The sequence below is a fragment of the Zonotrichia leucophrys genome, chromosome 4 (assembly GCF_028769735.1).
Source record: "Zonotrichia leucophrys gambelii isolate GWCS_2022_RI chromosome 4, RI_Zleu_2.0, whole genome shotgun sequence".
Classification (NCBI taxonomy): Eukaryota; Metazoa; Chordata; class Aves; order Passeriformes; family Passerellidae; genus Zonotrichia; species Zonotrichia leucophrys.
Window position 1 is genome coordinate 43414009 of NC_088173.1, and position 16640 is coordinate 43430648.

Below are 16640 nucleotides of genomic sequence, written 5' to 3' on the forward strand. Positions count from 1 at the left end.
AAACCTTATGAAAATGTTCCCTATTCTTTAAAATCAGTATGAAATATTCATCTAAACTGTCAATAAATATTTAAAGGTGATATGAAATTTTCATGCATTTTAAAGGGTAAAATTAATTAAAACATTGTAAGGACTAAAACATTGTACTGAATAGAAAAGTTGTATTAACATCTGTTAAATTCAGATTTTAGGTACTTGGTTTAATTTAGTGAAAAAAGCAGGAAAACAGGGCAATTTCTTATTAACCCTTTGATTTCTGTGACCTGGGATTAGGACATTGGTTTAAGATGCAGAAGACTCAGAATTGCTGAGATCTTTTGGGATAGAATGGAAACTTTGTGGTCATTCTGTCAGGACTCTCTTCTTGAACTAAGGTCTCCGATTTTGGTGCCTTGTGTCCTCAGAAGGACACACAAGTACTTGTGATCTTTGCATGTATTAAGATTATCCTGTATGTTCTATGCTTTTATTGCCTGCTGGAATCAATCACCTTTTGGCCCTCAGAATGAGGGAGGTGCTCAGGACTTGGGAATGAAACTCCTATAAGATTTCTGAGTATCAAGAGTTATTAAACAAAGAGCAACTGTTAATTTTAAATTAAAATGAATGTTGTTTTTAAGAAAAGGAATTCAAAGAAAGATGTCTGATATGACAGACATACAGTCATTGGTGGGTTTTTTTTACATTGGAGAAAGATGAGATTTGATTATTTGGGTGGGTTTTTGTGCCAATGCAGATCAGAAATTAAAATTTTGAAACACTATGGAAAGCAGCTGTATTTCAAAGTCCCAGCTGTTTCCACAGTGCTGAAAAAATATGTAAAAAGAACTGAAGAATAAATATTGGGAAAACGGGGAATGTGTTGTAGAGGAATATCCTCCATTCTCATTTTTTTATAGCGGCTCTGAAATTGTGTTCTCAGTTGTATTTTTGTCTGCAGTGTTAGTGTAAGAGGAGATTCTTGTAGATTTATTCTGCATGGATGCTTGAAAGATTTTGAAAGTGTGAAGTAAATAGTGTATTTTTGGGAAGGGGGAGTGGAAAATAAACACTGAATGCCAAGTTTGGAGGTGTGCCTGCCTTGGTCAGGTTGGTTGGTGCAGCTGGTGACTTGGGTGGAACTGCTCCTGGTTTCTGTTTTTCAAGGGAAATAAAATACTGCAGCTTTATTCCCTCTGGGGTTTATTTGGCACAGTGCTGTTCATACTTCCTGGCCTCCTTTGCCCCTTACTTGCCATCTTTGCTTTCAGTCTCCCCTCACATCACTTTCCACTGAGATTCCCCAGGGTCTGCCCATGGGGTTTTGGCTTCCATTCTGAAGAGGCTCCTGAAATTCTACAAAACCTGACCTGACTGCAAATATTTATAATAGGGACAGGAGGAAAATAAAATTCTTCCTGTATGCAAAGGAGACATGTGGTTGCAGTTGTCAGTACCTTACTGAGCCAAGTCCTGCTCTCATGGATTCTCCCATCCCATATCTCAGTTCATGTCTTGCCTGGAAGGTGTTTAGAGGGGAGCCTACGGCATTTTTGGGTATTGATGCCAATTTACTATTAACATCTGGAGGAAATTCAGCTTTCAGCTTCAGTTCTTCTCCCCCCTTATCTTCTGGAAAAAAACCCCACACTTTTAGAAACTTCAACGTGGTTAATAATGTAAGATCTTTCTAAAATTTTATCAAGTTCAAGGAGGCTTACAAATGACTATTGTTTAGTACTGCAGCAGAAGTGAAGTCTACTCTTCAAATACCAGGTCAGGCAACCGAGCCATGAAAAGTAATCTCAGTTAAAATGGTTTGTGTTAATTTTTCTGCATGTTATGTAAAAATTTGTAGTGCTAATTTTATTGACTAGTTATTATTTCTATGTCTTAATATTCAGATAAAACATCACATTTAACTTAGAGAAACATCAACGCAAGCCAACAGAGAAACTTTAAATTTTTGTTATAATGCACTTTATTATTGTTGTTGCAAGGGTAAAAATAAGTGGGAAATTTGGCTGCTTTTCACTCTGAAAGCCTCGAAATGAATCAGTATTATGATTATCATACTTTGAGTATCCTGAATGTGTGTTGTGGTTGATGTGCTCTGCTCATTACTGAGAGTGCTGCTTAATGCAAACTGCACAGGCAGGAGCAGAGGACAGCAGGGCCTGCTTCTGCTGACAGGCCAGCGTTTGCTGAGCACTGCTGGGAGGTTTCACCTGCTTTGGCAGGAGATTTCCAGTGGCAGCAGGATCACACCCTCAGCCCTGTGCTGTGCTCCCCTGACTCACCTGCTGCACAGCTGAAATCAGATGTGCCACTCACGCCTGCAGCACTGCAGGTGTTAGCCTTGGATGCAAGTGAAGCATGGAGGCAGTGTCACACGAGAATACAGGCATCTGTTTTCAACTTCTTTGAAGTTACATTAAAATTATCAGCTCTTCAGTGATTTTCTGTCTATCCAGGATACATTACATGACAAAGCATTTCTGAGCCAGTTCTGGTATCTCTTAAGATTCAGTATCTCCAGCTGGAAATCAAGAATAAGCATGTAAGAGTTGCTGAGCCTGGTGCGTTATAAATGTGAGCACTGTTTTGGTGGACCAGGGTTCAGAGGCAGGACAGTCTGCAGGTGCAGTGAGATTGCAGGCACCTGAATGCTGCATCAAGTCTGTATAACAGATTTTTTACACACGTGTTTTCTACAAGTCACTTCTGAGGAGTTGCTTCAGGTGTTGAGGCAGATATCTACTGAAATGAGTTAAGTCTATAAAATTCTGTGCAATCACCAGCTCCTGTTGCTGCCTTATCTTCTGGATTAAGGATTAAATAAGTCTAGATGGATGTTGGTGCCTATAGGTGGTAAATCTTAGCTAACATTTATAGCTACTGTCCTGCTTGCAGCCTCATTTAGGGAGTTGAAGGTTATCTTCCCAAGTGGATCAAAATATCCCCCCCCCTCCTGACTCAGCAGAACTTGAGGGCCTGCTGCACTCTGAAAAGGCCCTGTTGTGTCCCAGTGGCTCTCTAATTAGCGGAAAGAAGCAAGTGGGAAATTCCTTTAGCACAGTTGGAGTGAGTGTTGGAACACTTCATGCAAGGCTGAGCTCCAATTCATGGGTGCACTGCAGGCAGCCCTCCCTCCCTATAGGAATGCCAAGGCCAGGCTGTGCCATGCTGGAGAGCCTGGCTATACCAGCACGCCCTGTGTGAAATACAGACACCTCTTCCTCTGACCCCTGGCAGCTGCTCAGGCACATTCAAGCTGCCCCTTTGAAATAATGAAGGGAATATCGAGGCAGCATGATCAGTGCTCACTCTCTTGGTAACTCAGAGTATTTTGTTTCCTGCTCCCTCTCTGGAAAGCACCAGCGTCCTCTTTGCAAGGCTTCATGATGAGACCGTACTAGGGTGCTGTAAATTGGCAAAGCCACTAAGGTGGGGCTGCTGTTTTTGCACTCACTGTTGGAGGCTGGAGATGCTGCAAGCCTCAGAGTTGATTTTTGCATATATGGCTTCATTCTTTTTCTTCTGAGCTTAAGTTACCTGTGGAAATCTTCTGGAAAGGCTTGATTATTCAAAAGGATAAAAAGAGTATAAAATATTATCTTGGTGGCTATGTTAAATGATGAAGACTTTCTTTTAATGGTTTGTTTTTGATAGGCTTTTTTTTTTTTTTTTAGTGTGACATTATCTAGGAGAGGCATGTGCTTTGTAAGACTATTTTGGAGGATTTTCATTGCAGTTTGGGAACAGTCATCCATTGTAAATAATATCTGTTCACATTCAGCAATCAACCTGCAAAAAATTAAGTGATGCCTATTATTCTGGAAATGGAATTATGTAGGGATAGAGCACATAAGGCATGATCCTCTGTGTTAGTGACATTTGAAAGATTTACATGGAGATTCACTTTATGTTGTCAAAATTCTCCCAGCAGTGCTCTTGGCTGGAAGGAGCATCCTGCTGGTCACTCCAGAACAGTTATTTTTTGGCTGAACTGCACTGAAAATATTCTCTTGAGTTCATTTTCTTCTCCTCTTGAGATGGCCCCTTGTGCATTCACAAAGATGCACTGCTGCTCCCCACACAGACTCTGAGAGACAAATCCAGCTTTTGTCCTGCAGAATTCTTTCAGCCTGGCACTGACAACGCTCCTGGCCTCATCTGATTAAATCTACTTGCCTGCCATGCAACATGACAAATGCTTTTGGTTCAAGTTGAACGGTAAAGCTTTTGCAAACAGGAAAAACAGTTGTCAGCTGTCACTGTTGTGGGACCAAACACACTTTGTGCTACAACAAGCAGACAAAAAAGCCTCTGAGCCGTGCAGCAGATCAAATGGGAAACCCACTCAGGGTACATCCAGTTCTATTAAGACACGAGTGTGTTTTTATCAAGACTTGTTTAACAACACAGGGGAGAACATCTGTTAGCAGTTGGCAATAAGGAAAAATACTGTCTTTTGCTCTCAAGAAAGCCTAGACAATTCCACGTTACAGGATGCTGTATCATTTGCAAGATGGGATATTTTGAATTTTGATGCTTTGCTTACAAATGTAGCTTTTGACTTAATTTTTTGCAAAAATAATTAAGTATCTTTAGAAGAAAAGCTGTATTGAGGGGCTTTGAAGAAAGCTCTTTGGTGGCTCTGCTTCAGAAACAAAAATATGAGTGAACTGAGGCTGAAAGTGACACCTGGGTCTTTGGCATGGTCCTGGCTATTGAGATTCTTGTGCTCCCTGAGTTTTATTCTACCACTGAAATATTGGGATATTTCTGAGTCTATGCTTCTAAAATTTTATTCCTTGTTTTCTTTGAATACATGAAGAAAGGAGTGTAATATACTAGCTCTTTGTTTTTCTTAAATGACTGTGTAGAAATACACGGCTTTTGAATTGGAGTTTGTTTGGGACTCTTTAATCTGGAATATTGTAGGTCAGCTTCAAAGCTATGCCCAATTTATGCTTAATCTCAAACCCAATGGCCACCTTATACTTCACACAGAAAGTGCCATGCCCAGTGCAGTGCGTTCTGGCATTTGCTTTTGGGGCTGTTCTTAGTCACTGAATCAGTTTTTAACTAGATACAAGCAAAGTCCGACTGCTAATACAAGCCTCTGTTTTAAAACCAAGTCAAGCAGAAAAGGATTTCTCTGTGTATTTTCCATCCCATTCCCCATTCAGATGTTTTATGTCTGGAAAGTGGAAAGGGAGCAGCCCCATCTTTGAGTTGTGGCCACCAGTCTGAAGTTTGCTTCCAATTGCCATCAGTGCTTCTGCACTATGGCCCTCACCCTTTACACCTCCCCAGACTGTAAGGGAGCTCTCCTTCATCAGGCTTTTCATACTGAACAGGGAAATGTTCATCCGAAGTGGCTTCATCCTCCAACTGTGGTGTGGAGCCTTCCCCAGGGATGTATTTTTATAACACATTAATGGCTCAGTAACTGGTGAGAGGAGTGAAAAGCTTAGGCCTGTCAGCTAAAAGGGCACTACAAGTCCTCTTTGGTCCTTAATATAGCAAGGGCATCTTAATGGCTGGCATTCCTTCTCAGCTTTGTGACTTTCCATTCCATTTATTTTGAGCTACAGCTGTTCAGGAATTGTTAGAACTACCAGTTTTGGGGGAATAATGTAAATGAAATAAAAAAGTTGTTTCTGCTATCACCCCCTCTGCTTTGTGAGGTGCCATCCCTCCCTGCTCTCCTAAAATCTCTTGTCACAGGCCAGGAAGGAACTTGCAAGTCTAGCAAGGCTCAGTAATGAAGACAAATTTTTTTCCCCCCGAGCCACATTTACAATCTGCTTTCTTTTAAAAAAAATTAGATCAGTATCTTAATTTTAATTAAGTAAAAGACTGTTAGCTAAAACCTCTTGAACACGTAGCACGAAAAATAGGAAGGACGCCAAGGAGTTATGACTGCTGAGATAATTTCATCTTGCAAGTTGGGGCTCCAGCCGTGAGTCCTTCAGCTCAGTGTCCAGCCCATCTATTGACGTCGGAAGCAGCTTGGCACCCGGTGAATGTCACGGTAAGCCGTGCTGTCACCCTGTCCCTTGTGATGCTGGGAGCACGGTGAGCAGAGGTCGCCTGTCCTGGGAGAGACAGTAACAAGATCTTCTTGGGTCACGGAGCAAGGAAGCGCTTGGGTGTCTCAGAAAATGTGTCAAAACTCATAAGTGCTATAAACTACTTAATCAATAACTGGGAATTGAGTTAGCAGTCATGGCTGTTAGGAGTTGTTTGAAATGCTCTCCGTGTATTTCTGGAGGACAATTATCTAATTACTAGCCATTAATGAGTGTCTGTAGTCTCTGAACTTGCTCAGGGAAGTGAGGGGTGTCTGATTGATTGATTGTTCCCTCAATCCCTTTGTCTCTCCTTTCTCTCTTGTTGAGTATCACAGGCCAGAGTCTGCACTCTGTATCGCAGGCAAAGAAAAGCTGTGTTGCACTACCTGTTGCTGGATCCTCTCTGTGTGGGATTTGTGTTGTGACCCGACAGCCAGCTGCTGCTTCCCCCTCAGCCTGGAAGCCAGCCTGCAGGAGGGATCAGGGCTGCAGCAGGGCAGCAAGGCAGATGGAGTTTTTTGCTATTACACATTTTTACTGCCCCATCTTCCATGACTAGGTAGCTTTGTGGAGATCTCCCTTTGGTTCTATTTCCATTACTTATTAGCTATCTCGCTCTCCCTAAAGGATTAAATAGATTACTTTGCTGTGAATGCCTAGATTGACTTCAGAGGTAGCTTGGATTCAGATATTAGTCTTGCACTTTAGTGCTTTTAAGAAGATTGCTGTAATGGCAGTAAATGAAGCCGATACAAAATACTGCATTATAGCTTTATGTAGGTAGTGTGCATATGTATAAAAAGGTATATTGAGTTGCCACTGCACCCTCAAGATTTAACTGGCATTTGCAAGACCATGAATTTGCTGTTAACATAGAACAGCTGCAGGAGCACAGTGGATTTAAACTGTTCAAAACCTATTAAAATCTCTTTAGGGGTCCTTAGGCTTAGGAGGAAGAGAGAATAAATTACTGTTTTGACAGAGTTGCTAGTCTTACAAATAGCCCTGATGGCTTCAAAGAGTTTGCAGAAGTGGGCTCTGAAATGTTAAAACTCCAGTTAGATGTGAGCAGTTTTTGGGAGGACGTTTTAAACTGATAATCTCGAGATGCACTTTGGACTTAGCCTGTCACAGTGAAGGGTCAGTGCTGTAGTGGCTGGGCACACTGGGACTGGCACTGTCCCTGCTGGTATTGCATCTGTGACCGAGCTCTCGCTGCCATCCGGGGAATGTGCACAAAGGCAGCTTTGTTCCTTCTCCTTGACCCCAGGGAATCGGTGCACGGCCAGTGTGCCCAGACCATTTGCTGCAGATCAGGAGCTCACTGTGCAGCTCTTGAAGAGCAGGATGCAGGGGCAGCTGGTTTGCAAGTGCTTGAGCACAAAAATACATTAATTTTGTTTAAGTTTTAGGTAATGTATAATGGTCTCAGGATACAAATGGAGATTTATAGTCCATGTTTACTGCTCTGCAGGATTTAATATTTTACTTTCTATGTTAGAAGTGGTAACCAGGTGTGGATTTCAACCACTGCAAATGCTTTAAAAACTGAGCTGTGCTCAGTTAAATCTCCCTGGCTATGGCTTTGTCTGGAAATATGAAGCAAAGGTTCTGTCAGCTAATGCACCCCTACTCCTATGCATCTGATGCCGATAAGAAAAGTTCTCCATACAGCTCCACCAAGGACCATCCATTCAGTCTCTAAATAAAATTACTCTCTCTTCTGGTAGGCTGTTGGTTTGGCGTTCAGCCTGCTCTGGGTTAATGGCTTTTTGAAGTGACTTTTGAAAAGCAAACCACAGTGTTGGCTTCTTGCATGAGGCTCCCTAAGCAGATGCAAGGGCCTGGCATGGAAATCAAAGAAAGCAGTTATTTGGTGGATGTGGGATGAGCCAAAGCACTTATCAGGCATCAGTGGAAGACAGCAGAACTTGACCAGCCCCTGCTGACTCTTGGAATGAGCACTGTGAAGACAAGGCAACTTCTTCATCTAATTTGGGGGACGCAGATCCTGAAGGAAGGAGATTTGTCAGCGTTTTGCAGAGCAGATGGCTGTATATTGATTTGGATGGAACTATTTTCATTTCAAGTCTTCTGCAGCAGCAGGAAAAATATGATTTCAGTCTCCTAGCTATATTTATATCTGTAACTGGTTGTTAATACAATTCTGGTCAGTTTGCAGGATCATTTTTTTTGTTAGGCAGACGGGAGACAGCTTCATCCATTAGTGCTAATCCTATTTCACGGGAAGCTTGATGTTTAAATGTCAGACAGATTTGCTCCCTGATTGACAGTAACTATTGCATCTTTGTCCCCCTCTAAAACTGGAGGATAAGCATGGATAAAGGTGGTGGTATGGCACCTGCTACTGGGTATTTCTGGAAGGAATTGTTTGGGATGCCAAATGAAGTTTGAACAGCTTTTTCTTTGTGGTTCCTGACTCCATACAGCCTGAGATGCCTTGGGTTGCACAAAATGAAGGCTGTTATGTGGGAGAAATGGAATGGGATTCATTATCTGCCAATGAGTCACCTCTTTTGAAGTCTGTCTCGTCATTGTTTTCACTGATGAAAGAGAAACATACATGTCAGTTGAGTGGAAGGCTGTGATCCCATCTAGATTGGCAAAGGCCGGCAGAAGGATGGGTGTTCCTGCTGGTTGATCTTAAGGAATGCCAAGGGGAGCTGGTCTTCATTTTGTCCTTTCTAAAAGCCCCAGGCAAATGGCTCAGTGTAACTCTTGCCAAATGGCAAAGCACAAAGGTATTTTCCCTCAAAACTAAGTTTTAAATGTAGCACTTGAAGTTTAACATGCACTTGTTGTGGACCCTCACAACTTTTAAAATTCCAAAGCAGGCACTGAAAAAAAGTCAGTCAAGTGTTGATTATAACTCAGAATTCCCTGTGGAAGGGGTATGTGGATAATCATTACAAACTGCTGTAGGAAAACTAGCCATGGGAGTGCCTATGATCAACAGAATCAATTTTTCTCTTTAACCATGAAAGTTATGCTTCCCCTTAAAAGAGAAAGGGAGGAAAATGAACCAAACCTGACAACTGGCATGACTCATCAGATAATTCTAGTCAGATGGCAATTATACCTTGAGTTGTCATTTTAAGGACAAGAATCTATAGTAGCACATGTTAAACCCAGCTTAGTAACTCCTGTAGCTGAAGCACAATGGTGTTATGTATTCTGAAATGGGTTCATATCCTGGAGAGCTCTGAACTGTAGCTGGAACATAGGCTGCCCTTGAAAAAGGCTAAACTTGCACTTGCATAGGGACTAGAGGAGCAAATTGTGCTGCTTTGAAAGAGGAGGATAATAAGAGATCTGCCAGGTTGAAGAAAACAAACATTTATTCAGAGGCATCACAGAGTAGGCTGACAGAAGGCAGAAGCAGCAGAACTTGTTCAGGAGATGTCTGAATTTGGCAGGGATTTAAAATTCAGTCTAAAATAAGGTTAGTTGCATGCAGGCAGAGAGAATGTTGAGCCTGTACACTCTGTTCAGTGTGAGCACATTATGGGAATAAGTGATATTTCCATCTGAAATTCATCAGAAAGCCTGGGCAAGCTTAATGCTGGAAAATAAGGAGTTTAAAGAAATTCCCATGAGTTCTTCACTGAATATGAAAGATATTTGATTGTTACAAGTTTTACCTGCATTTTTATAATTTTCAACTTGCATTGGTTAAGAAAGCATCTAAAAAACTTGCATATGGCAAAAGTGTTGCTGTGGATGAAATGTGAAATGTTTTTTTTCTCTTTTAGGATATAGTTTTGGTAGCTGAGGACCATTTCAGTCTGTCATACGATTTATAGGATGTATTGTAAACTGTTACAATTATCTGGAGTATTATCTGTGGGCTATGGGCGAGGGCAGTGCTGCCACCCAGACTGGGCTCTGCGTGCTCGAGGAGCCTGCAGGCTCCTGCTGCCAGGCTGAGCCACAGGTTTCTCCATCTGCTCAGGTCCTAGGCAGGAGCTTGGGAGTGAAAAGGAGAGGACAGGACCTCTCTAGCAAGTTCTGAACTCACACCTGCCTGTTTTTTCAGGTTTGGAAAGATTTTAGAGAAAAGAGATGCAGTGTCTAATGGTGTAAACCCCATGTTTCTGTGCAAGTGAATGGTGAGCCTGCTGTGCCCATGTTGGCCTTGCTGTTCCCAGCTGGAAGATGCACTTCTGTTATGGTTTGGGATATAGCACTGTCCAGGGTGTGCTGTCCTGGGGTCTGTCTGCCCAAAATATGTTTTGGCAGTAGCTGCTAAGAAGTTGCACAAATGTCTGTACTGAAGACTGCATTTGGGTTCTTCTGTTGAATGTTTTATGTTTTCATTATTGTGACTGCAATTATGAATTTTTCCAGAGTAAATGCACACAATATGAAAATCAAATTGTTGAGGGCATCAAATAGCTTTTATTTAGAAATCATGTACGATGGAGGAAAAAAGCAATAATAAGAAAAAAGATCTTGAATTCAATTACGGGGTGCTTAGCTGAGGCCAAGTGGGAACATGTCATCTAAACTAATAAAACAACCAAAACCCATTATCCTAATTGTCTTACCTAAGTTATAAGCACTGAAAATTTACTGGGGAGCAGTGGAGAGGAAGATGTATATTCATGTTACATCTGAGAACATGGAAAATTAATGTATTTTTTTCCTGTTGCCTTTTTTTTAGGTAAGTAACCGAAGGGGACATGAAGAATTGACATTTAAATGGCCAGCATGTTGCAAAAGGTATTTCCATTTAGATTCAATAAGAAATGTGCAAATAATTAATCTGAGTACATGTTTTATGAGTATTTTCCTCCTTTTTTTTTTTTCTTTTGCTCTGTTGAGACTGTCTTGGCAGAGGAATTAATGAACCTGGGTCCAGATAATTGACTGAAATTATTTTACTTGCTATAAAAGTAGTAATAATAATAATGGGATGGTGATGATGAATGAAATATTTGTCATTCTTGAAATCTCTTTTTGCACTTGTGATCACTGGAAAGTCTGCTTTACATGCTGATTATAAAGTGATAGATGCATTGCATCTGATTTCTTAGACATGATAGCACTAAGTAACTGTAAGGAAGCAAAACCTGGATTTGATCCCTAAACAGCTCCTTGCTTGGCAGCCAGATGGATATGGAGGTATGTGAAGCCTTATCTTGCATTGGGAAATAATCTACATCTGTAAATATGCTGTCAACAAAATGCTGGAGTTTCTGCTGGTGCCACCCCCACAGAAGCACCAAAGAAAACCCAGCTCTATTTAATTTGCAGTGACTCTCCTGCTGATGATTTTTTCACATGGCTGATAATTGATTATAATTCTGTGGAATGCTTGTTGTCATGTTGCTCTCTGTGAAATCCCTCAGGAGGATGGAGGTTGATGGGAGAGCCATGGTTACAGAGAGCAATTCCTGTTAATTCCAATTAGGGATGGTAACACAAAGCTCTTTGGAAGAATACTCACAGAGGTGAAAGGAAGTGGATTCTGGCTTACAAAAATGTCAGTGTTTCCTAATTATTTCCATTAGAGTGAAAGTTATACTTAATCTTTTTGACAAAAGGGTGCCAAGAGGAAAGTAGACCTATTGATTAGGAAATGTCTGGGGACAGATTCAAGTTCTGATTTCAGTGAGGCAGAACGGAGATTTATCCCTGAATTTCCTGCTTCTGAAAAGATTATGGAGTCTAATGGATTGTTATCTGTTCTCCTTCCATCAATTTTGAGTTAAAAATCCCAGACTATATTGGACGCAAAAATTAAGTATTCTCTGACAAGATTTTTGGCTGAAAAATGCTGGTTTTGCCTTTTATAGACTTTTCGCTGTTGGCTGCATGGAACTACTTTATCTTTCTCTGCTTTTCTTCCTGATTTTCCTTTGTCTGCTCTGGAATTTATTTGACAAAGAAACGTCATGGAGAAACAAAGGCTCACCTGTAGCTGAGTTAGTGACCTGAGTTAGGGAAAATTTTGGTTTAAGAGCAAATGTGTCCAACTCAAACTTTGACTGCACTAAATTATTCTGATTTGCATTTTAAATAAGAAGTATTTTGAAAGATGGGGTACAAACGTGTTGCAGCCGAGCAAGAAACTAAATAAATTTGTTTCTTTCCTGAAGCTTGCTGCAGTTATACTGTCTCACAGGTCTTTGTGAACAGAAGCACAGATATATCAATGTGTACAAGTTCTGCTTTTTATCAGTGAATAAGTGCCTTTGTGGGAACTAAAAGGTCTTTTCTATTCCCCAGAGAGTTCCAAAACATCATTTTAGCCTTTGAAAAGAGAAAGTTCTTGGCTGATGTTAAAACAAAATGCTGCTGCTTCTGGCCACTCTGGTGTTTTTTTTTTTGTGGTGTTTGTTTTTTTTTGTTTTTTTTTTTTTTTTTGAGGAGCCAGACTTTCAAAAAACCCTTCAGTTATGAAGGGGAGGCAAACCTTGCAGAAATTTGGGAATGAAGGAGAAGCTCACAGTGCAGTACAGTCATTGCTTTCTGCACATGGTGTTCTGAGCACCAAGAACCCCTGGTTACTTGGAACTGATAAAAATTTATATAAAATCAGCAGTAACTACTTGTGCACTAGTTGTATAGAGCAAGCAACAGTATCAGATCTGGTGCAAGGCTTACTAAGTGCCTCATGTATTTGCCAAGTGTAAAATAAGTTCAAGTTGGTCCTGGCTACATTTATGTCCCATGGGCTACACTAGGATACATTGTGGGGAAACAGATATAATGGTATGAGAAGATGAAATGAGAGTGATTTGTTTCAGGCAATTTAGTTTATTACATTTGACATCTTATCAGGTCTCTGAAACATAACTAGAAGCTTTCTCTTGGAAACATGTCGTGTCCTGTCTCTCTTAAATGACCATCAGTAGCTGCTGTAATTATCTACCTTCTATCAGAAGGCAGCAGAGACTCTGCTGCTGAGGAATCCAAAATTCCTTTATTTTTTTCATGGGAATATGGATATTATGCCTTGGTAAGTTTTCAGAGGTCATCTCAGTAAACCAGGCATTGCTCTGTGGGCTACCTCATCGCTATCTCGAGCAATATTGATTCTTGAAGTATAGATTCATTTTTGTTTCTCTGTTTTTAGTTGGTACATTACATTTTAGTCTGTTGAGCCATATGTGTGAGTGTGAGCTGTCAATAAAGGATTTTACCATCTCGGTGTCATGTTGTCAGTTAATTCAGAAAAGGCCAAACAACATGCTAGGGTCAGGGATTCACAAAGGTAGGTCAGAATCTTCTAAGCTTCCAGGTTCTCTAGGAATCGTGCCTTGCCTTTAACATCACAGTTTGTAGCCTGCATGATCATGGAGGTACCAGTGGAAACATGGACCGTGTCCACATGGATTTCTCAAGAGGTAGGTGTTCTCTTTTTTCCAGTGTACTAAGGAGCTGTTAATCAAACTTCTCTGTGCGTGTATCTGTTTTTATATCCCAGATGAAAATGTGTTTATTTGTCTTTGGTGGGTAACAAGTGCTATGCTATGCAGCAGGGAAATGCTGCTTTGTCTTTTATTCTGCAAACTTTTGATGAAAGACACTTGCGCATTTTTGGCACCTGGTCTCCCCAGCTTTCCATGGAGCTGGGCAGCAGGACAGGTGTCATCCATCCTTTACTTTTTTGCCTCTGGCTCCTCTGTAAAGAACCACTTTTTTTTTAGTGGTGATCCTGAACTGGGGGATTGCTCAGCCCCTGATAAAATGTGAAGAGAAGCAGTATTTTTTCCTGGGAAAGCTGAGGTGACTGGGTTGGGGGGTTTAACATCCAACTTCACCAGAGAACTTGCTGGGGGTCTCTTAATATAATTTTTAGTACTGGAGAAGCAAAATCTCTGTGAATAGTAACTGACTGGCAAGATCTGATAGATCTGCTGACTGGGAGATATTTATTGTGTCTTATGATTTAGATTGTGTTTGCTGTGACTTTTTGGTTTTTGAAACATCTGACACATTCTATAGCTTGCGAGTATACTACTCATATTGATGCCAGTAAGCATCTGAAAAGTGATTTTATTTTTGTAAGGACAGGTAGTGGTGACGTGTAGGTAAAGAAGTTGTCCCAAGAAAGGAAACTTGTTTTTCCAGACACTGAAGAGTTGATCTGCTTACCAAATATTCTTGAGCCTGAGTTGTTGTTTAACCCAAACTGATTCTGAGTCATTGGCTGTTTGATTGTGTTCCACACTCTGGTAGTGGCATTTTTTCCTTCAGGTAACTCCTTTGTCATAGTAGTGAAAAAGGCTGCAAGTGGAGGACGTGTGTTTGTATTAAGATTTTTATTTTTCCAGTGAACAATGGAAATTTAAGAACTGTTAGAAGGCTCTTATGTTGCAGCTTTATAATATTTTTCTGCTTTACAAAAATAGATGCAGCACAAAAAGATTTTTTTCTTTCTGCATATTAAAAGTGAAGCTGCATCCTTATGTGAAATGTCAGAAATGCTTGTATGTGCAAACATATTTTTAAGTTCTCTCTAGATATATAATCATTTATAGTTGTGGCTCTTGTCTGCCTGTTTGGCTTTTCTAAGGAACAGATATCTACATCTGGAAAAAAAAGCAGGATTGCATTTCACATTAAGTGGTGTTTTTGTTGGCAGCTTAAGAGGACATGAAAATTTAAATGGGCATAATGAATAAATTACCCTTTGACTTTAGGCTGTTCCCTCAAAACAAGAGTGGAATGGTGCGTGGTACGTTTGCACTGCTTTTTGCCTCTCAGTATTTCTTTGTAAGGGGCTCCATGATTTTCTCAGTGATGAATTTAATGCATCATGATCTCCCCTGCACTACAAAAAATGAGGAAAAGCTTTATTTTTATGGCAACCAAAATGAGCAGAGAGGAATCAGGATTATTTTCTTTTTGCCTTCTTCATGTCTGTGAGTACAAAATGGGAGAAATTCCAGAGTCTCTATGAAGACCTGAAACAATTTCAGGTTTGCTATTGATTTTCCCATGGAATGAGCTCAGATGCTGGGACAATTAGCAGCTGAGCTGAATCCAGCTGAGGATGCCTCTGCTCCAGCAGCAATTGAAGCTAATGGGCCGTGAAGGCAGGAGGGTAATTCCAGTGTCCAGCACCAGTGTGCAGCTAGAGCAGTGCCAGAAGGAGCCGAGGGCTGAACACCGCTCGCTGACTCAGAGCTCGCTGCTCCTCGGGCTTGTGTAGCCAGGCTTGAAAACTACTTCCACTTTAGTGCCTGGGAAGGAAATGAGGGTGGAAAGCAGCTTTTGCTCAGAGCAGTCACGGTTTAAGAAGCAGATTGTATGTGGCTCTTTGGTGGCTTGTTCTTTTCTGATTGGGATTTTTCCTTTTCTCTGGGCGTGAAAGTAGAAGGAAGAAGTCACTTAAAATAGGCTAAAATCTCCCAAGGTGACTTTGTTTAAAAAAAGAGTCCAGAGTCTTAATCCTGACAGAGTGTCTCACATGGTCCTGAGCTTTCCCACAGCCTATTTTCCAGAAAAAAAGTAAAACCTGACATGTGAAGCATTGACTGCAAAGAGCAACAGGTTGGCTGCCAAATTTTTTTAGTCTATATTAGCCTTTCTGCCAAAATCTTATTTGTTTTCTTTTACCACAAGCATGGCAGACAAAAGGACTTTGTTTTTCCAGTGAGAGAATGGGTAGTTTTTTATCAGCCTGACAAATTTCTTACATTCTGTTTATAAACATTTGTTGAGAAAACATTTCATTCTGATGCAGCATTTGCAGTTTCTTTATTGTGCCAGAAGAGATGAAAATGGAGGCCTGGCCACTTTGCAGAGCTGCTTTTAAAGATATTCTCCTGATTTTAATGTTTCAGACAATCTCAGATAAGACACAATGCAAAATATTGTTGCTTTTGCTTTTCTCCATCCGTGTTCCAGTGCTATTTCTGGCACAGGTAGAGGTTGAAGATGGGCCAAGGTACACATCCTTGCCAGGGTTTCAAACAGCACCAAAGATTTGGGAGTGTCAAATGTCATCCTTTTGAGCCTGTGCCTGCTTCTAAGTGTGTTTGTGCACGGCAGAATTTTCACTCTTAAGTCTTTAAATGCCTCGTAAAAATGTACATCTAATCTTGTGGCAGTCTGAGTGTTTCATGCGTGCTCTGCTCTCTCTGAAGATTAGTTTCGTTGGCTCCGTTTCAGGAGTCAATGGGAAATCCATTGGAAGTGAGATTTGTGTTGAATACAAGTGTTAATGGTAGAAAGTTTTCCACAGACACCATTGAGGGCAAATGAGGTCAATCTCATCACTCTTTTTGCTGTAATGGATAGGCCTGGGTTTTTTTCCTTCCTACAGTATCAGTGGCATGTAGTTAATACATCTGTTCTCATAAATCATTTGCTTCTTTATGTTATTCTGCAATGGCATGAAATAATAATTAAAACATTGTAATACCCCAAATTTTTCTATTAAAAGTGAACCAAAATCTTCCCTCCAGTTATACTTTAGGTTAGGAATGCAAAGCTTTTCATGAACTGTCCAGGTAAGCCTTTTGTGTACTCCCCCACCAAATCCATTGTCCCAGTTTCTCTGGGAAGGAGGAGAAGGGCTAGTGTGTATTGTATATATTTAAA

At 40.8% G+C, this 16640-nt stretch overlaps 1 protein-coding gene across 2 annotated transcripts in view; it reads left to right on the forward strand.

The window, feature by feature from the left end:
* The window catches only part of ANK2 (ankyrin 2), a 273565-nt gene that overhangs the window by 30290 nt on the left and 226635 nt on the right, over positions 1-16640 (forward strand). Inside the window, exon 2 of one of the 2 annotated variants that reach the window (XM_064711448.1) lies at positions 10747-10805. The exons of the other annotated variant lie outside the window; for it this stretch is intronic. Within the exon in view, the coding sequence (XP_064567518.1) occupies positions 10785-10805 (21 nt within the window). The 5' untranslated portion in view covers positions 10747-10784. The remainder of the gene's footprint in view (positions 1-10746; positions 10806-16640) is intronic. 2 annotated transcript variants of the gene reach the window in all.